General features: G+C 43.2%; 1 protein-coding gene across 1 annotated transcript in view; it reads left to right on the forward strand.

Annotated features, from left to right (window-relative positions):
• Nucleotides 1-6,548: 6,548 nt before the first annotated feature.
• Rell1 (RELT like 1) overlaps nucleotides 6,549-16,891 on the forward strand; it is a 49,161-nt gene continuing 38,818 nt past the window's right edge. The window contains exon 1 of the mRNA XM_048364706.1: nucleotides 6,549-6,721. Coding sequence (XP_048220663.1) covers nucleotides 6,634-6,721 — 88 coding nt within the window. The 5' untranslated portion in view covers nucleotides 6,549-6,633. The remainder of the gene's footprint in view (nucleotides 6,722-16,891) is intronic.

Here is a 16,891-nt window from a genome sequence, read left to right on the forward strand (position 1 = left end):
TTGCCATCTTAGCTTCTCTTTCAATAGCCCAAGAACTACTATGTGAGTACTAGATTATCTTGCTGTATTTGTTCCTGACTGTTGCTATAACAAGTAACCACAAACTTAGCAGCTTTAAAAACTCAAATTTATTAGCCTATAGAAGCATGAAATGGGCCTCACTAAGTTAAAATCAAACTATGATCAGGCCTATACATCTTTCTGGAGGCTCTAAGGAGAAAAATGGATTCCGTGACCTTTCTAGTTTGTAGAATCCTCCTACATTTCTTGGCTCATGACTCCTCTATCTTCAAAACCAGCAAGTTGCATCTCTCTCACAATCACAGATTGCTCTGACTTCCCTGTTCTGTCTCTCTCATCCACTTTTAAGGGCCTTTCTAATTGTATTGACTCAGATAATACAGGATATCCTCCCTATTTGATGGTCAGTTGATCAGCAATTCTAATTCTATCTGCAACTTAATTTCCCTTTGTCATCCCACTTAATGTATTCTCAGGTCTCAGAGATTCAGACATGAGCGTTTGGGGGGCCATTATTCTTCCTATCACATGGACTCAGGCTCTTCTCAAGGTATTTTAAAAGTCTATTCCATGCTTTTGTAGTACAAAGAAATAGAATTCCTCAGGGGCAAGAAGGTAGAGGTAGCCCAGGCATCTACAGACTACAGAAGGAATAAAGAGATGACTGGCTTGGTGCTGATGGCTCATGCCTGTACTCCTAGCTACTCAGGAAGCTAAGATCACAGTTTGAAGACAGCCAGGACAGGAGAATTCGTGAGACTCTTACCTCCAATTAATCACAGAAAAAAACTGGAGTGGAGCTATGGCTCAAGTGGTAGAGTACTAGCCTTGAGCAAAAGTAGTTCTGGGACAGCTCTCAGGCCCAGAGTTCAAGCCCGGTGGTGGTGGTGTCGGGGAGGGGGAGCTGAGGATTTTTTTTCCCCCTCTTCAAGGAGAATGAGGAAGTGAGGAGCAGTGGGTGCCAGGAAGGGGTGGGTGATACAGTACCTCTGTAGAACTCATAAAAATCCTCAGGAGAGGAAAGTCTAAGTTACCCTCCTTATTCTGATTTCTTTATGTTATTTTATTTTTATTGTTATCATAAAAGTGATGTACAGCATGGTCACAATGACATAAGTTCAGGTAAAGAGGACACTTCTTTTTTGGACAATGTAACCCCTTCCCTTGCTCTCACTTCTTCCCTTCCATCCCCACCCACAAGTTGTATAGTTCATTTGCCATATAGTGTCTAATGAGCACCAATGCTGCATTTGTTCACCCTTTGTCCTTCCATTTCTTTGCCTTCCCTTATCCTCCCAAAGACAGATAAACAAACAAGTCAAAAAGAAAAGAAAATGAAAACAACAACAAAGGAAAAACAACCCTCTTATTTCCACTTCCTGGAATTCATTTCAATAAATACTATTTTATACAATTAGAAGCACATTGACATTGTGCCTTGGTGTCAGTGTCATTCTGTTTCCTTTATTGTTTTGTGTGTACTTTCTAGTTACTGTATGTCATAAAATCTAGTTGATTCCACAAAGATCTCCTTTTGACCCTTCCCCCCAGACCCTCTATTCCATTTCTTTTTTTCAAACTCCATACTACCATTTTGAAGAACTCCATGCACAATTTTTCTTTCATTGGCCTCCACACTCTGATCCCCATCCCCATCCCCCCTTTTAATATGCACCCACATGGTTGCTCAGTGACCTGCCCGTTGCCTGATTTGATGGGTAACTTTTTAGCCCTTCTTTTACTGGGAATCCATCTGCACTTGATACTGATGGTCATGTCTTAAGTCTCTCGGCTCCCATGCTATGCCCCATATATAGGACCAGTCTGTGGGTGGATCATGTCCAATGCCCCATCTCAGGTGAACAGAGGCACTTGAGGATCTCTGGCTAGGCAGCCCCTGTCCTCTCAAATCAAGGGAAACCAGCCCATAGCTACTCTGTGCAAGGACACGGGGTGGGACGCAGCCACTGATGCCTTGCCTGACAATTTGGTGCCTAGCTTTCTTCACATCAGTTAGTGCTTTCCCAATCTACTGTGCTGTTACGTATCTACCTCTTACTGAACTAATGTTTAAGTTTCTGCCAGTTATAACCTAAAGACATCTAAGCACCTTGCATTTTTGTTGAGCTTGTCTTTCTGAAGTATATATTTGTGGATTTTTTTTACTGTATATTTTTGGTCTTTCCTTTTTTGGTACTGGGGATCAAACCCAGGACGTTGCACTTGCTAGGCAAGCGCTTTGCCACTGAGCTACATCCCAGCCCTATTTGTGGATTTTTAATGGTCACAAGCTACATGGTTCATTACTATAATGTTTTTTTGGTCCGTACTGAGACAGACATAGCAATATTGTATGCAGCTGGTTTGAGACTCTGGTAGGAAATTATCTTAGTCCCTTGGAAATTTTCAGGTGACTGTATGCCTATGAGACAAAACTCAATGTGGTGATCAAGACAATTGGACAGAGGTTGAAGATATCAGTATCAGCGATCAGATTCTCTGGTTTTTACAGAACATGTTAGGGTTTCTTTGTTTGAGGCTTTCTGATTTATGATGGAAGACACCTCAGTGAACAATGGGAATTCTCCATCCAAATCTATTTTGTTCATAGTCATTTATTATACTTGATGATAATCTCATAGGCATCTACACTCTTCATTTTTCCTTTCATCAAGTATGTATTATGTTCAGTTATAGCTGACTTATTCTCTCTCTGTCAGACTTGTTCTCTCTGTGTCACATGTATGCATTTCTTTGCACCTTTCACCTTGCAAATCCTCTCACCAAATGTCACTAGCATACTTTTCCCCATGAAGCTTTGTCCAGAGCCTCCACTGACAGACAGTCCAGAGAATTCCTCTAACCCAGTGATTCTCAATTGGGAATGACTTGCTCCTGCCCCCAGGGATGGTTAGTGAAATCTGGAGACATTTTTGGTTGTTGCAGCAGGGTTGGGGTACAGCTGGCATTTAGTTCATAGAGGTCAAAGACACAGCTGTACATTTGGCAGTGCACACAGTAGCTCTCCGTAACAAAGTGCTATCCAGCTCACTGTTGTTGAGAAACTTGCAGTCTAGTCAGAATTCAGACCCTGTCATTTGGCTATGTGAAATCTTAGGGTGAGATGGGAACCTTTAGAAAACATATTGTCAGTCTCCCCAATCCCAAAATCATGGGGAAAAACACCAACCCCCAAAAGTGATGAGGGCCACAGAATGAGTGAGTCATTGGTAGGGCTCTGTCCCTGATCCCTGGCCTTTGACAATTTCCATTTCAGAATGCCCTTGCTTCTTGTCTTCCAGGTAAGTTAAAGATTTCTATAGCAAATGTGAGAATCTTTTCTTAAACTTGCAGTGTGTCTCCCTTTTAATTCTCTACCCAGTACTAGGAGCACTGCACATGTTTGTTGTCAGATTAAAACAGCCCTAGATTAAAAAAATTGTATTTTATTACCTTGAAGGCATATATTATATGATATATTAAATATATAATATGTACTAAGGTATATGTTTTAAAGAACTATAAACTTATAACCTCTCAAAAGGAGAGATGACTTCATATAAATCAGAGAAAGAAAAAATGTTTAAACAGGGATTTCTTTGGCAGTACGTTCAACATTAATTAGAGTAAATGCTAGCCAATTGAGACTTAGGCATTTAAATGATGGTGATGAAAATTACCACCTTTGCCATATGAAGGAAAACAGGAAAAGTTTTTACAAAGGGGAATGATTAACTGAATTCTCTCAGAGAAACTGGAAAAAAAAGAAAGAAACTCAACAACAACCAGAAAGGAAAGTACATTGCATAAATTACTCAATCTGATCCTGTGCACTCTGATTTAAAATTCATTCCCCACATATAAAATTATTCTTGTTAAAAAAACTTGTAAGCAATAATCAAAACAGTTTATAAAGGCCAGATCACATATACAGCAGTAAAATAAAAGAAAGATACTGAATTGCAAGCCTAGGCTGGCCTGAACTGATTCTGGAATTGCATCTAGGCAAGGCCAGGCAGCAACTGTTTGGCTCAGGTAAATGAGCCTCCCTTAAATCCAAGGCCCCACAGCTTTGAAGTGAGGCTCATTAACAATACTTCTTAAAATATCACATTATTGTGAAGATTTCTTGAAAGAATCTAGGGGAAACTGCTCATTACAGGATCCTGCTAAGTGGGAGAGGGTGGTGGGCTTGAATAATTGAGGGCCATTGTCACATCCTGAGAAACATTGAGATTACTTATCTTTTCATTGCCAGTTTTGTTTCATCAGAGTAATACATATTCTCTTCAGAACACAAAAGAGAACTTCTCTTACACTGGAGTCTTCACATTTAAAACAAAAACTGGGCTTTTAGATATGTATACATGAAAGTTTTTTCTTCATGTAAATAAAGGAGCTGAAAAATAATTTGAAGGGAATTTCTTTTCTTCCCTCCCTTTCCTTTGATCTTTCCTTCCTCTTTTGAACAAGATATGCAAATGCATGAATATGAAAGGAAGGTATCTATAAAGTATCCTAAGTAGTTAAGTGTTATAGAAAATCTGGGCAGGGAAACTTTGAGTTCTGATCCTGTCTTATCCTCAGACATGAGATATCAACCATCTCTCCTCTGCAAAATAAGAGGCTTAGTGGATGATGAATGGTGTTTCCTTCAGTTTTAAACACCGGATTGCATTTTTATTTCTAAAAAGCCTTAAGCAGGCATCCAATTCCAATCTGTTGTTAAAAATGATCCTGCTTTTTTAACAGTAAGTTTAATCTACGGGGAAAAAAGTGAGGTGGGAAAATTTTGAGGTGGTATTTCATATTTTGAATGGATATTTTAATCTAAGTGTTTTGTTACATCTGAATTCCAAAACCAGAGTTAGCTTTGTAAGTAGGTAATCGCAGATTTCCATGTTTAGGAGGGCTTGAAAATTGCTTTAATGCACTGCTGCTGAAATCCTTAGCAATAGTTAAAGAACTTGCACTAGTTCCTGCACATTATGAACCAGACTTGGCTAAAATTAATAATTTATAGTTCAATGTCTAGGCCTGGAATTCTTTCCTTTTGTTAGTGAGAAGCACACATGGATCTCTTCCCTTGACATTCACTCCCATTATTACTATTGTTATTACCCATGCTAGGCAAGTGCTCTACCCAATTCTCAATTTTTATATTGATATGAAAGTGGGAAGAGCTAAGCCTGTGAGACTACAAAATGTGCTGCCAACTCTGCATAAGACATAAGCTGGGCAGTTCCTGCCTTTGGCTTCAAAGGGCAGGAGCTCCATGCTTCATCCTCAGCCATCTGTAATATTGTCTGTCACAGGCAATTCTCACATCACTTTAAATGTTTGCAATAGACTAACAGATGGCAGGGGACACTCAGTGAGAGGATAAATAGTCCTCCCTTCAAAATTCAAGACCACCAGAGTCAGTTTGAAGATGAGGCCCATAATGAAAACCCATTTTCCAATCAGCCCTTTCTTGTTGCCTGGTGTTGAGCATCTGCCAGAGCATGCCCGCTTCTCCCTCAAGCACAGGCTAAGGGTTAGTAAAGGGAGATGTCCTCTCAACTCTACCAGTGCTCCAGTGAGTCCACTACAAGAATCCTTTCTGCCCTTAGTGTGTGGGGTCCCGGAGCCAAGTGCTTGGGGGACGCACAAATGACAAGGAACTTGTGACAATGATCACAGTTATGGTGGCAGAGACACAGTGAGGCTACTTCCTGGTCTGTGCAATGGGATCAGATTCGTGTCGTAGAGTTGATGTGAGGACATAAGGACATAAAAGAAGTGATTGGACACTTGCAGAGCTAACCTCGTGGGAGTATTTCTTTGCAAGATTAAATACGATTAAAATAAAATCGACCAGACCCTCTAAGTAATTCCTGGAAATGTGTGCAGGTATTTCCCCTAATAGGAACACTTGTAGAGAGGCAGGTTTAGGAACAATTAAAGATACTAATCTCTATTTTTGCCCCCTTGACATTCAGAAATCTTCCTGGGCCAGAAACGGTGGGCAATTCTAGCTGGATAGATGCCAATATAGAAAAAAGAGCGCGCTTTCTGCGATGCTGGCCAGTCCAGTGCTTCCTGGCCTGCCTTCCCCGCTTCCTCTTCCCACGCATTCCTTGTTCTAGAACCAGAGTGTGTGAGCCCGAACTACCCCTCCCCCCACTCCTCCACCCCTTCACCCTCACTCTTTCCCCCCCCCCCCAGCCCCAGGCTCCCGCGCAGTACCGGCAGTTGCTTTCGGGCGGGGTTTGGAAAGGAAGAGAACTCAGCAGGAGGTGGGACCCGGGCGTGGTGGGCGTGATGTGGGCGGGGCCACAGCCGAGTCCGAGTGGCAGAAACAGTTAAGAGAGGAAGCGGGAGCGGCGGAGAGGCGGAGCCAGGCCGAGGTGGGAGTGACATGGGGGCGTGACCACCAGGCGGAACTCGGGGCTTGGCGGGGAGGGGTGGGGCCTAGCCGGCGTGGGTGGGGCTAGGGCGGGCCCTCCGCGGGGCGGGGTTCGTCTTGCGCCCCGGGCTCGGCCACTCGGTCCTGCGGCCGGCTGCAGTGCTCTACAGTGCACCTGGACCCGGGACGCAGTACCCCGCGGAGGAGGGCGCAGGGACGCGACGATGGCTCCGCGGGGACTCCCGGGGTCTGCCGTCCTCGCCGCTGCGGTCTTGGTGGGAGACGCCGTGAGCTCGCCTCTGGTGGCCCCGGGTGAGTGCCGGGGGTCGAGGCCGGGGCGCCCGCTGCTGAGCCGGGAAGGAAGTGCAAGGTCGGGGCGGCGGGCGACCCCGCGGCGCCCGGCGTCCTGTGCGGCCGGCACAGCTGCGGGAGCCCGGCGCTGAACATCTGGCTGTCCCGGGGTGGCCCGGGCGGGGTGCGGCGCGTATTGGCGGCTGCCGTCCCTCCCTTCCCGCCGGCCGGGCTCCCGCCTTCCCACCCCCGGCCTCTCTGAGGACCGCCACCCCAGCCCCGAGCTGTTCCGGGGGCCTGGGACCCGGCCTGCCGTCGCCCTTCTTGGGGGGCGCCCAAGAACCCCGCGGACCCCTTTCCGGCCGCCCTCGTCTTTCCAAGGCCCCGTGAGCGGAAGACCCTGACCCTGGGGACCGGGTGCTCTGCTGTGCGCTACCTCTCTCGGTTTTCTTTGAAATACCTTTAAACCTGCAACAGTTACAAGTTTTCATTTATTGTATTGCTGCCTGGATTCTCCTAACCGCTCAGGGATTGCCTTTCCACTTCATCTGGACAAATTAGGCTCAGAAACAGAGAAGGCACATTTGTAAACTTAATTTCTACCCCCTTCTTCATTGTGGTAATAATTCCTGTCATCACAAAAGGAACTTTACTGAGATCAGGGCGGGAAGGCACCCGTGGAGATGCCCCGGTGTGCCTGAGGATTTCACTGGGAGCTGGAGTTTTTTTAATGGAGGTGTAACTGGCAGAATCCCAGTGTCACACACTTGTTTTTATATCGACACACACCAGGGATTTCTTACCATCATTTCCCCCCTCTTAATTACCAGCACAGCAGTAGTTTGGAAAAAAAAAAAAAGGCTCAACCTTCCTAGCCATTTGGGGTTACCACAGGCTGAATCTGACGTCAGCATGCTCTGGCAAGTTTGCCTTTGGGGGTGGCTTCTTTTCAGGTCTAAATAATAAGCAATTGGAAACCTTCCAACAGTGACTATCTCCATGAAATACATGTTCTCTCCAGAGACATTGCCCCATACTTTGTGCATTGAGACGGATTGATCAGTTGGCTTTCACTGTTCCACAGGACCCAGCCCAGTTTGGGAAAGGAACAAGATGGAGATGTGCCTCCTGAGTCTTTATTAACAGATCTGTATTTCCTTCAGCCATCCACCCTGGGGAATTGACAGCTGGTGACATGTTTTATTGGATGGGAAATTTTGTTCAGCCTGTGTTTCATTGCTGAGACATACAGGTACCTACCTAATGAGCTTCAGATCAGATTTGAGGCTGTACAGAACTTAGCCAAGCTAAGTTGTTGCAGAATTTGGAAAACAAAAAAAAAGTTTAACCTGGGAGTAAAATGGTTAAGAATGCAGTGTGTGATCATGTAATCATGTATCAGCTGGAGAAATTTGCCCATGGAATAGGTTTGCCTTTTGATGAGTCTCTGAGCTACATTCAGACTTCAGGACTGCTGTGTGACTCAAGAAAGCTCTTATCTAATTGTGAAGTAACCTTTTTGATGAAAGTTAATGCTTTAGAAGAATGAGGAAAAGGAGAGGTTGTAGAGTATGAGTTTACCAGTGAGTTTTGAGGCCTGACTCAAGATATCCTGAGCAGCCATCATTGAATCTGCTTGGAATAAAAGATGGGAAATAGGAAGAGATGAGAAGTCATGTGGAGAGTTTGCAGTGTGGACTCTGGCTTCTGGTTGAATATATATATATATATATATATAATATATATATATATATTTCTACACTTTTTCTCTGTGACCCTGTGAAGTATTTATTTTCATTGGGGCAACTAGGGCCCAACATTATATAGGTACTATTAGTCAGCGTTGTGAAGTATTTATTTTCACTAGAGCAACTGAGGACCAACTGAGGATGCAATAGGTATTGCATCAGTCTCAGCATTAAATCAGAGGAGAACCACTAAGAGTGGTGTGTGTGTGTGTGTGTGTGTGTGTGTGTATGTGTGTGTGTACAAGGTTCATTCTCCTTCCATTGTATTCTCCTGCTTCCTAGAGAAAATAGAATATAAGTTGTCCTCAACAGTCTCACTGAGATTCTAAGATTGTTTAAGATAAACAAAATTGAAAGCATATGTTTATTAGAAATTGTGAAGAGGAGAAAAAAAGAAGAAATAGCTTCACAGTGGGTGGTTGTAGTTAGTATCTACTATTTCCTGCCTTCAAGAGTTCTGAAACTTCTGTCTCTTTGCAGTGGCATTGGAAACTAGATAGCACAAGTAGCAGAAGGGGTGCTTTTCTACTTCTTGGCTTATTTATGTCTTTATGTTCTCTTGTTACTTGATTTCTGGGCCTATTTGTGTCTTTGTATCTCTACCAAACAGTGGATCTAGCTTTGAGTAACGACTGAGTGGGAAAGGTCCTGGGTTCTGTGGGCTTCTGTCCAGTCTCCTGACTCCTCATTTAGATACTAAAGATAAGTTTTATTAAACTCTTGAGTTCCCTTTTTCCAAGTGGAAGCCCAGGTAGCTGCATCTACTGGTCATTGTGTGCAGTGTTATGAAAAAAAATATTGTTAGAGCTTAGGATTCCATGATCAAATTTAATTTAAAAGGACCGTAAACAATTTGAGAAGTGCCTGCCATTTCTACTCTTCTCCTTGTGATCCTGATTCTCTCACCACACAGAAAAAGACAGGAATCAAGTAAACTATTTGGAAGTTTGAAAAGTTAGATTTGAATGAGCAAGAGAGAATGAGTGAGAGAGAATGAGTTCAGGTGATCAGATTTCACTGCCATTTTTTTCTCTTTGTGCTTTTTGAGTCAAGGTCTTGCTGTGTTGCTGATACTGTCCTCATGATCTGTTTGCCTCAGCCTCCCCCATCGTAGGCTTTACAGATGTGTACAATCCTAGCCATACCCAGTTTCCTTATTACTTTTTTAATGAATTGTCTTTGATGTTGAGTTCTGCTTTCATATTGGGACAATGCAATTAATGATGAACAGTAATGACTTTGATATGGCCGATGTAGACTAACATTAGAAATATGAGTGAATTGGTACCTTGTAAAATTCAGAATTCAGTATTTCTTATGATTTGTGTGTGACAGGCATTAGTGTAAGTACTTAGGCCATTTAATTCTTGAGCATCCTGTAAGTTATATAATTTTATTTCCATGTTTATGGGCGAGGAAATTGAGTCACTGAGAAAGTTGAAAGTCACTCTAATGTAAGCTGGGTTTTGACATCCATTTAGATCTGTTCAATTCTGAAGCCTATTTTTATGATTGCTGAATGTGTTTTGTTTTTCTCAGTAAGAAAATTCTTGTTATTCTGAGATGTAAAGACTCACTAAGTAACAGGGTAATGGTCTGCTTTGAGTCAGAGCCTGGGTTTGAGTCACAAGCCAAGGAGAGCTCCAACCACCTGGAGAGTGCTGTTTTCTGCCTTCATTTCCTTACCTGTCACATGGGCAGTGTGCCAACTGCTGTTGCTATCTGCCAGGGATGAGCAGATGAGCTGATATCTCTGAAGGGTCTTGGCAAATGACATAGTGGCATGACTTTTACCCTGGGAAATTATTTTTTTTTAATGGTACTGGCATTTGAAGTAAGGGCCTAGCACTTTTTTAGGCTGTTGCTCTACCACTTAAACCATGCCTCCATGCCTCCAACCCTTCATTTTGCTGGTTATTTTGATGATGGGCCCACCTTGAACCATGACCCTATACAGATCATAGCCTCCTGAGTAGGACTACAGCCAAGTGCCATCATTGTCTGCATTTTTTTTTTAAATTGCATTCTACCCATAAATGTCCTTGAGGACTGATTTATAGTATTATGTCAACTAAAGTTTGTAATAAATGTCATAAATAGACTGTATGATTTTCATTCTGGAGGTGTTGATGCTTTGCAGTGATTCAGTATCAGTTGCTTAAAAGCCCAGGATGACACCTGAGAGCTGATTGCTACTGTCAGGGAGGTTAGTGGAGAACTCTTTTTCCCCAGTGTCTGTCAGATAACATGAAGCACAATAGGTGCTTCTGGATAACTCCCCAAATATTTAGTTTGTGTGGAAAGTATCACCCCCCCACTGTTGGCATATTACGTTGGTCTTCTCTACATACGTCTTTCACTCCGAAGCCATTTTACTCATGAAGCCATTGATGCCTCCACTGTTGATCTTATTCCAGTTTGTTTCACAGCAACGGTCTAAAGGACTCATTTTCCTGAAAAACATATTTGCTAATTGGTTAGACAATAATTGGTACCTTGATTGTTTTTATTTGTGGTACTCTGATTTTTTTTTTAAAGCACGTGTCTCTCATCTTTTCCAGAGAATTCTCATAATGCAAATTGCTCTGAGAACAGATACTTTCATGGACTTTTTTTTTTTTTTAATAGTTTTTGTTTTGGGGCTTGACCTCAGGGCCAGGGCACTGTTGCTGAGCTATTTTATTCAAGGCTAGTGCTCTACCACTTGAACCATATAGTTCTGCTTCTGACTTTTTATTTAAGTGGTTAATTTGAGATCAGAGTCTCACAGACTCTGGTCTGACTTTGAACCATGATCCTCAGATCTCAGGCTCTTGAGTAGTGAGGACCACAGACATGAGCCACCAAAGCCAATTTCATAGGCTTTTGATTGCTCTGTGGATAGTAAACCCCCCTGGAAGCAAAGTTAGATCCAAGGTATATGCTTCTCTCACTTAGATTGGCTCTTCCTGCTGTTGCTATGTTGATAATCACTAGTTTCTGTGTGTGACAAGGTTTTTGAGTGTGTCAATGTGTGTTCAATGTACCTCTTGTTCCCTTTCTAGAATCACAGAGTCCGAATTTCAAAGCACAGGTCCCCTAATTTCAGCTCACATCTGTTGGGATCCAAATGCAAAGATCCTATGGAGAAAAAGCAAAAATGTCATGGAAATTTCAAAGCTAGCACAACAGCCCAGTGAAGGATCTTTTTAAATAGCAAAATACCCTTGGAAGAGAATAACTTCTCACTCAAATGTGTGGCCCCCAAGGAAAAGAAGTCTACCTTGAAAGCCTGTGCAGGATGCAGGAGGGCAGAGCAGGGCTTTGTTTATTCTGGTGGCTTCATGGATGTGTTCCCATTGTAATAGGACCTCGATGGTAGATGGAGAGGTTGGGCTGAACTTCTCTGCTTTTCTCTGCCAGGTATTGACACAGTTCTCTTTGTAAGAGAAAGAAATTAAATCTGTCAAGGGACATTTGGGAGTTGGGATGGGTAGAGGGCGGCAGCTACCCCAGGCAACCCAAGTTCTTCTGACCAAGAACTTTTTGCCAAGCTGTCTGTTTTCTGGTCTGTGTTCCAGGGTTCCACACGGGGACAGTGCCACAGCCCGGGTCTCCTGTTTGCTATAGCTGCCAGCCCTCCTCCCCTCCCTCCTTATTTATTATTTACGTACTCCTGTGTATAACTACATCCCAACTACTAAGATATGTGCTTATTGTACAGAGAAAAAATTTTAAAATTGCCTGTTAAACTTGTATTTGGAGAAAATTTGGATAATTTATATCATGAGGTTATTGTCAGAATTATATGAGATAAAGCAAATGAGGGCTTGGTGCAATAGTTTACAGGAAGTGCTAAAAACATTATTTAATAGTCTTTAACAAACTGCCTTCACAGCTAAAAGATGGCACGAGCATGCGCACACACACACACACACACACACACACATTTATTTATTGTGTTGATCCTGGGGCTTGAACTCAGGGCCTGGGCACAGTCCCTGATCTTTTATGCTCAAGCCTGGTGCTCTACCATAGCTCTACTTCTGGCCTTTTGGTGGTTAATTGGAGGGAAGAATGTCAGGGGCTTTCTTGTCCTAGCAGGCTTCCGACTGTGATCCTCAGATTTCAGCGTCCTAAGTAGCTGGAATTAAGATAGGAGCCAGTGGTGCCTGGCTTTTTATTTGTTTTTATCTCTAAGTAGTTGTTCGGAGGAGTTTCAGTTGAGCACTGTCACCTTTCTATTGTTCTTCTCCATCTCTCCCAATCCCACCCATCCCCCCAAGTGATACAAAGTTCTTCATCACTCCAGAGTTTTACTTTCTAATCATTTGCCATTGCTAAGCATGCCCACTGACCTGGTAATAATGTGTGTGTCTTGTTCACTGTTAGAGACTCAAGACCCAAAATAGAGTAGATATTTAGGACTGTGAAGGAAAGAAGGAAGCCAGAGCTAGTTCCCAGAGTTCTAAGTCTTGGCCTCAGATTATTTTCTTTATGAATTTTGAAAATTCACCTTGGCACACCTAGCTAAACCTTAGCAGCAAGTCGTCTCTGCTTCTTCCTCAGGATTGGTTCACTGTTGTGTTGTCTGTGTCTGTGTGCCTCTCTGGACCATATTGTCCCACAGGTAGATACCTGGTCATCTAAGAGAAAGAGAATGGCAACACCTGTGAACAGGTAGTGGCATTCAGAGGAAGTAGCAGCGACCATGTTCAAAGTTATCTTTTCCTTTCTTCTTTCCTTTCTTTCTTTCCTTCCTTTTTTTTTTTTTTTTTGGTAGTCCTGTGGCTTGAACTCAGGGCCTGAGTACTGTCCTTGGGTTCTTTTTGCTCAAGGCTAGCACTTTACCACTTGAGCCACAGCCCCACTTCTGGCTTTTTCTATATATGTGGTGCTGAGGAATCAAATTTAGGGCTTCATGTATATGAGGCAAGCACTCTACCACTAGGCCATATTCCTGGCCCCCAATGTTCAAAGTTTTCTAAACCCAAATCCATTCATGATACTCTTTTCAAAGACAAATTGTTGTCTTTCTATTGCCAGGTCCAAATGCAGCTACAAATTGTGTGCCATATTTCTAATTTCATAGTACTTTGTACCATTAATGACCATTTATTTCATGGGTCTCTTACTCTGCTTTCTGTTGCTATAAGAAAATACATGAGACTGGGTAGTTTATAAAGCAACAGAGGTAAATCAGGTGCCAGTGGCTCTTGTCTATAATTCTAGCTACTTTGGGTTCACAGTTCAAAGCCAGCCTTAGCAGAAAAGTCCGTGATGACTCTTCTTTCCAGTTAACCACCAGAAAACCAGAAGTATCACTGTGGCTCAAAATGTTAGGCTAGAATGCTAGCCTTGAGCAAAAAAGCTCGGAGATGTCACCCAGGCCCTGAGTTCAAGCCCCACCACAGACTGAGAGAAAAAAAAAAAGAAAGTATATTTAGCTTCTGGTTTAGCACCCAAACTTGCAAGTTTGGGCCTCTTTTCCTCAGTTTATAGTTACTAATGTCCTGAGAAACTCAACCTCATGATCTTATCTAATCCTAATTAGCTTCCAAAGGCCCCACCTCCAGACATCATTAGCATATTAGTTAGGGATGAAATGTCTAACTTTTGGGGGGACACAAACAGGCTTACTTATTTATTTTGCCACTGGGAAAATATTATCAAATGGTCATACTGTGCACTGAGGATCAAGTGATGTGAACAGTAGACTGGAGCTTTGCCTTTGGACAGAGCTCACAGATTCAGGGAGCATGAAGCAACCTAACAGGTATAATAAGGACAAAGAAAGCCTGGCTCAGGGCCAGAGTATCAGAGCTGGGCTGGGAGTGGGCCATGGGTAGAGAAATGGGGCTCTAGTACAGGTTGGGCAAGTTTGGGGGAAAATGAGATTTAAAGTGACACCAGTGGACCACTAGTAATCACCCAGGAGAGGAGTTGATGTGGGGTGGGTATGGTTTGAATGTGTCCCCCAAAGGCTCTCCCTATTATAATGTGTTCATTTGGTGTTTGGAAATGACTTCAGAGTAGATAAACTCATTAGGGTGGAGCCTTCAGGACTGAATCGTGGTGGCTTTAGGAAAAGAGGAAGACAGCAGAGACCATAGACATACCCACACCCAGATACTCAAGTGTGCCTCCCCACACCATACTGCACTCAGTCCTCGGATTCTGACGGCAGGGAGGCTATCATGGCATGAACTGGGGTTAAACAATAAAGTTCTTTTTTAGAAATTACCCACTGTGTGCTGGTGCATACAGCAAGCCATGTTGCAACAGTGGTCTACTAGCTGCAGATCTATTTATTTATGTTTGGTAGTACTGGAAAACTCAGGGATCTGACTTGCAAGCCTATCTCTCCACCACTTGGACCACACCCCTGGTCAGTGGTTAGCCCATTAGAGCACGCAGGAGCTCAGCTCGGGGAGCTGGTCTAGGCTTCGAGCAGCGGAGGCAGGAGAGACGCCTGAAACTGGAGAATTTGCTTCTCTCTCATTTCCTGGTGATATTGGCTGATCAGAAGAGTGGAGAGACAAAAAGTAGAACAAGTGTGCTGGGCGGTGTCCCTCTTCAAGTGGAACTCCTGTGCTATCTATAAGGAAACATTTCAAGTACCAGTAGTATGAGCTGGAAAAGAAATGATGCAATTCCCTTACGAGTAAGGCTGTAGAGAGAGAGGGAGGGGAAGAGGGAGCAGAGATCAGACAGGGCAGGGGTCTGGGGTAGTTTGTCATGGGAAAAGGCAGGATGGGAACAGGGGAAGTGGCTCTTTGTGCAAAGACGGAATCTTACTTGAGTCACAGGAAAGGATTTTTTGTTTGTTTGTTTTACAGCATCTGTTTTTAGCAGACATGTCAACACACAGTATGGAGTGAGGTTATCTCATTTACAGCCGAGGGATATGCGGGATATGTTTGGGGAGAGGAAAAGGAGAGGAGGTGATTCAGAGGAGTCTGCCCCAAGGACTGTTTGAAAATATGGCCGGCAGGGGGAAGGTGCATGTTGAAGTGGTTTTCCCATCACTACCCATATCCTGTCCTCTGCCCATCCTTTAAGCTGAGGGCAGCACTTCCCGGGAACGTTCTTATTAGTCTGGACTGCAGTGGAGGCTCATGGAGGCCAGGAGTGCTCAGTGCTTCTCCTTCATGTTATCTGGCCTCCAGTTTTTTGGCTCAGTTGTGTGTATTTCATTGGTATTTGTGGTACTAGCTGAGACATGAGACCTAATACATGTTGGTTGATTGCTTGGTCAGATTTAATTCTTGCAATCATGAGGAACAGGTGACCTTATTAGTTGTGTTGTGCAGGTGAGGAAGCAGCCTTACCGAGAAGAACCAGTAAGATGAAGAAGGGAGATTTTTGTTGTTTGGGTCATGCAGGAGGCAAGGCCGAAGCTGCCTGTGGAAGCTCTTTGCGTGGTGTGGCACTCAAGAAGACAGATTTATGTTTCACTTGTTTTACGTTTTCATTATAGTTCCATCCCCTTACAGAGAAAACCAAGGCATCTTATGCCTAGAATACAGATTTTTAGGTATTTTTTTTTTTTAGTATAAAACAAATGAGAAATTCCTAGAAACTATCCACTTGCCTTTTGAGTAAATATTTAAAGGGAATGATTTAATTTACATGTGCTTAGGTTTAGAAAAAATGTTTTTTGAGACAGCGTTTTACTTTGTAGCTCAGGCTAACTTTAAACACTAGATCCTCCTGCCAACCCATCCTTAGTGCTGGGATTACAGGCATGCTCACCCTGCCTGGGTAGACATGATTTTTTAAATAAAATTTTGGTTTGATGGTCCTATAAAGGCAATGCCTTTAGTTAATTCCTCAAAAGATACAGATTAGACAACTCTGTTATCACTGCATCTCGAACCAGCCAGATACATTTATCTAGGTGGTTGAAGCTTTATAAAGAGCCTGGATACCACATGACAGGTAGGATTTAAAAACACAGAATTCAGGGGTTGTGAATATGGCCTAGTGGTAAAGTGTTTGCCTCGTATACATGAAGCCCTGGGTTCGATTCCTCAGCACCACATATATAGAAGAAGCCAGAAGTGGTGCTGTGGCTCAAGTGGTAGAGTGCTAGCCTTGAGCAAAAAGAAGCCAGGGACAGTGCTCAGGCCCTGAGTCCAAGGCCCAGGACTGGCAAAAAACAAAAAACAACAACAACAAAAAAAACAAAAAAAACCACACAGAATTCTGTTTTAATACTGATAACAAGCAAGCCTCCTCACCCATGCATGCACACTGACATAATGTGGATTTTGAGATTCCTCTATTGGGAGGAGATTTGAAGAATTTACTAAGGGGTTGGGCTGTCTGTCTCACTGTGTAACAGGAGAACATTAGTTTTCCAGGGCTGTAACAGTTTTCATAGCAGCCATCTCCAGCACAATCCTGTGAATTATCCACAATATAAAAAAATAGTAGCCGGAATTTCCTGGCACTGGTGAGG

The sequence above is a fragment of the Perognathus longimembris genome, chromosome 16, assembly GCF_023159225.1.
Source record: "Perognathus longimembris pacificus isolate PPM17 chromosome 16, ASM2315922v1, whole genome shotgun sequence".
NCBI classification, from domain to species: Eukaryota; Metazoa; Chordata; class Mammalia; order Rodentia; family Heteromyidae; genus Perognathus; species Perognathus longimembris.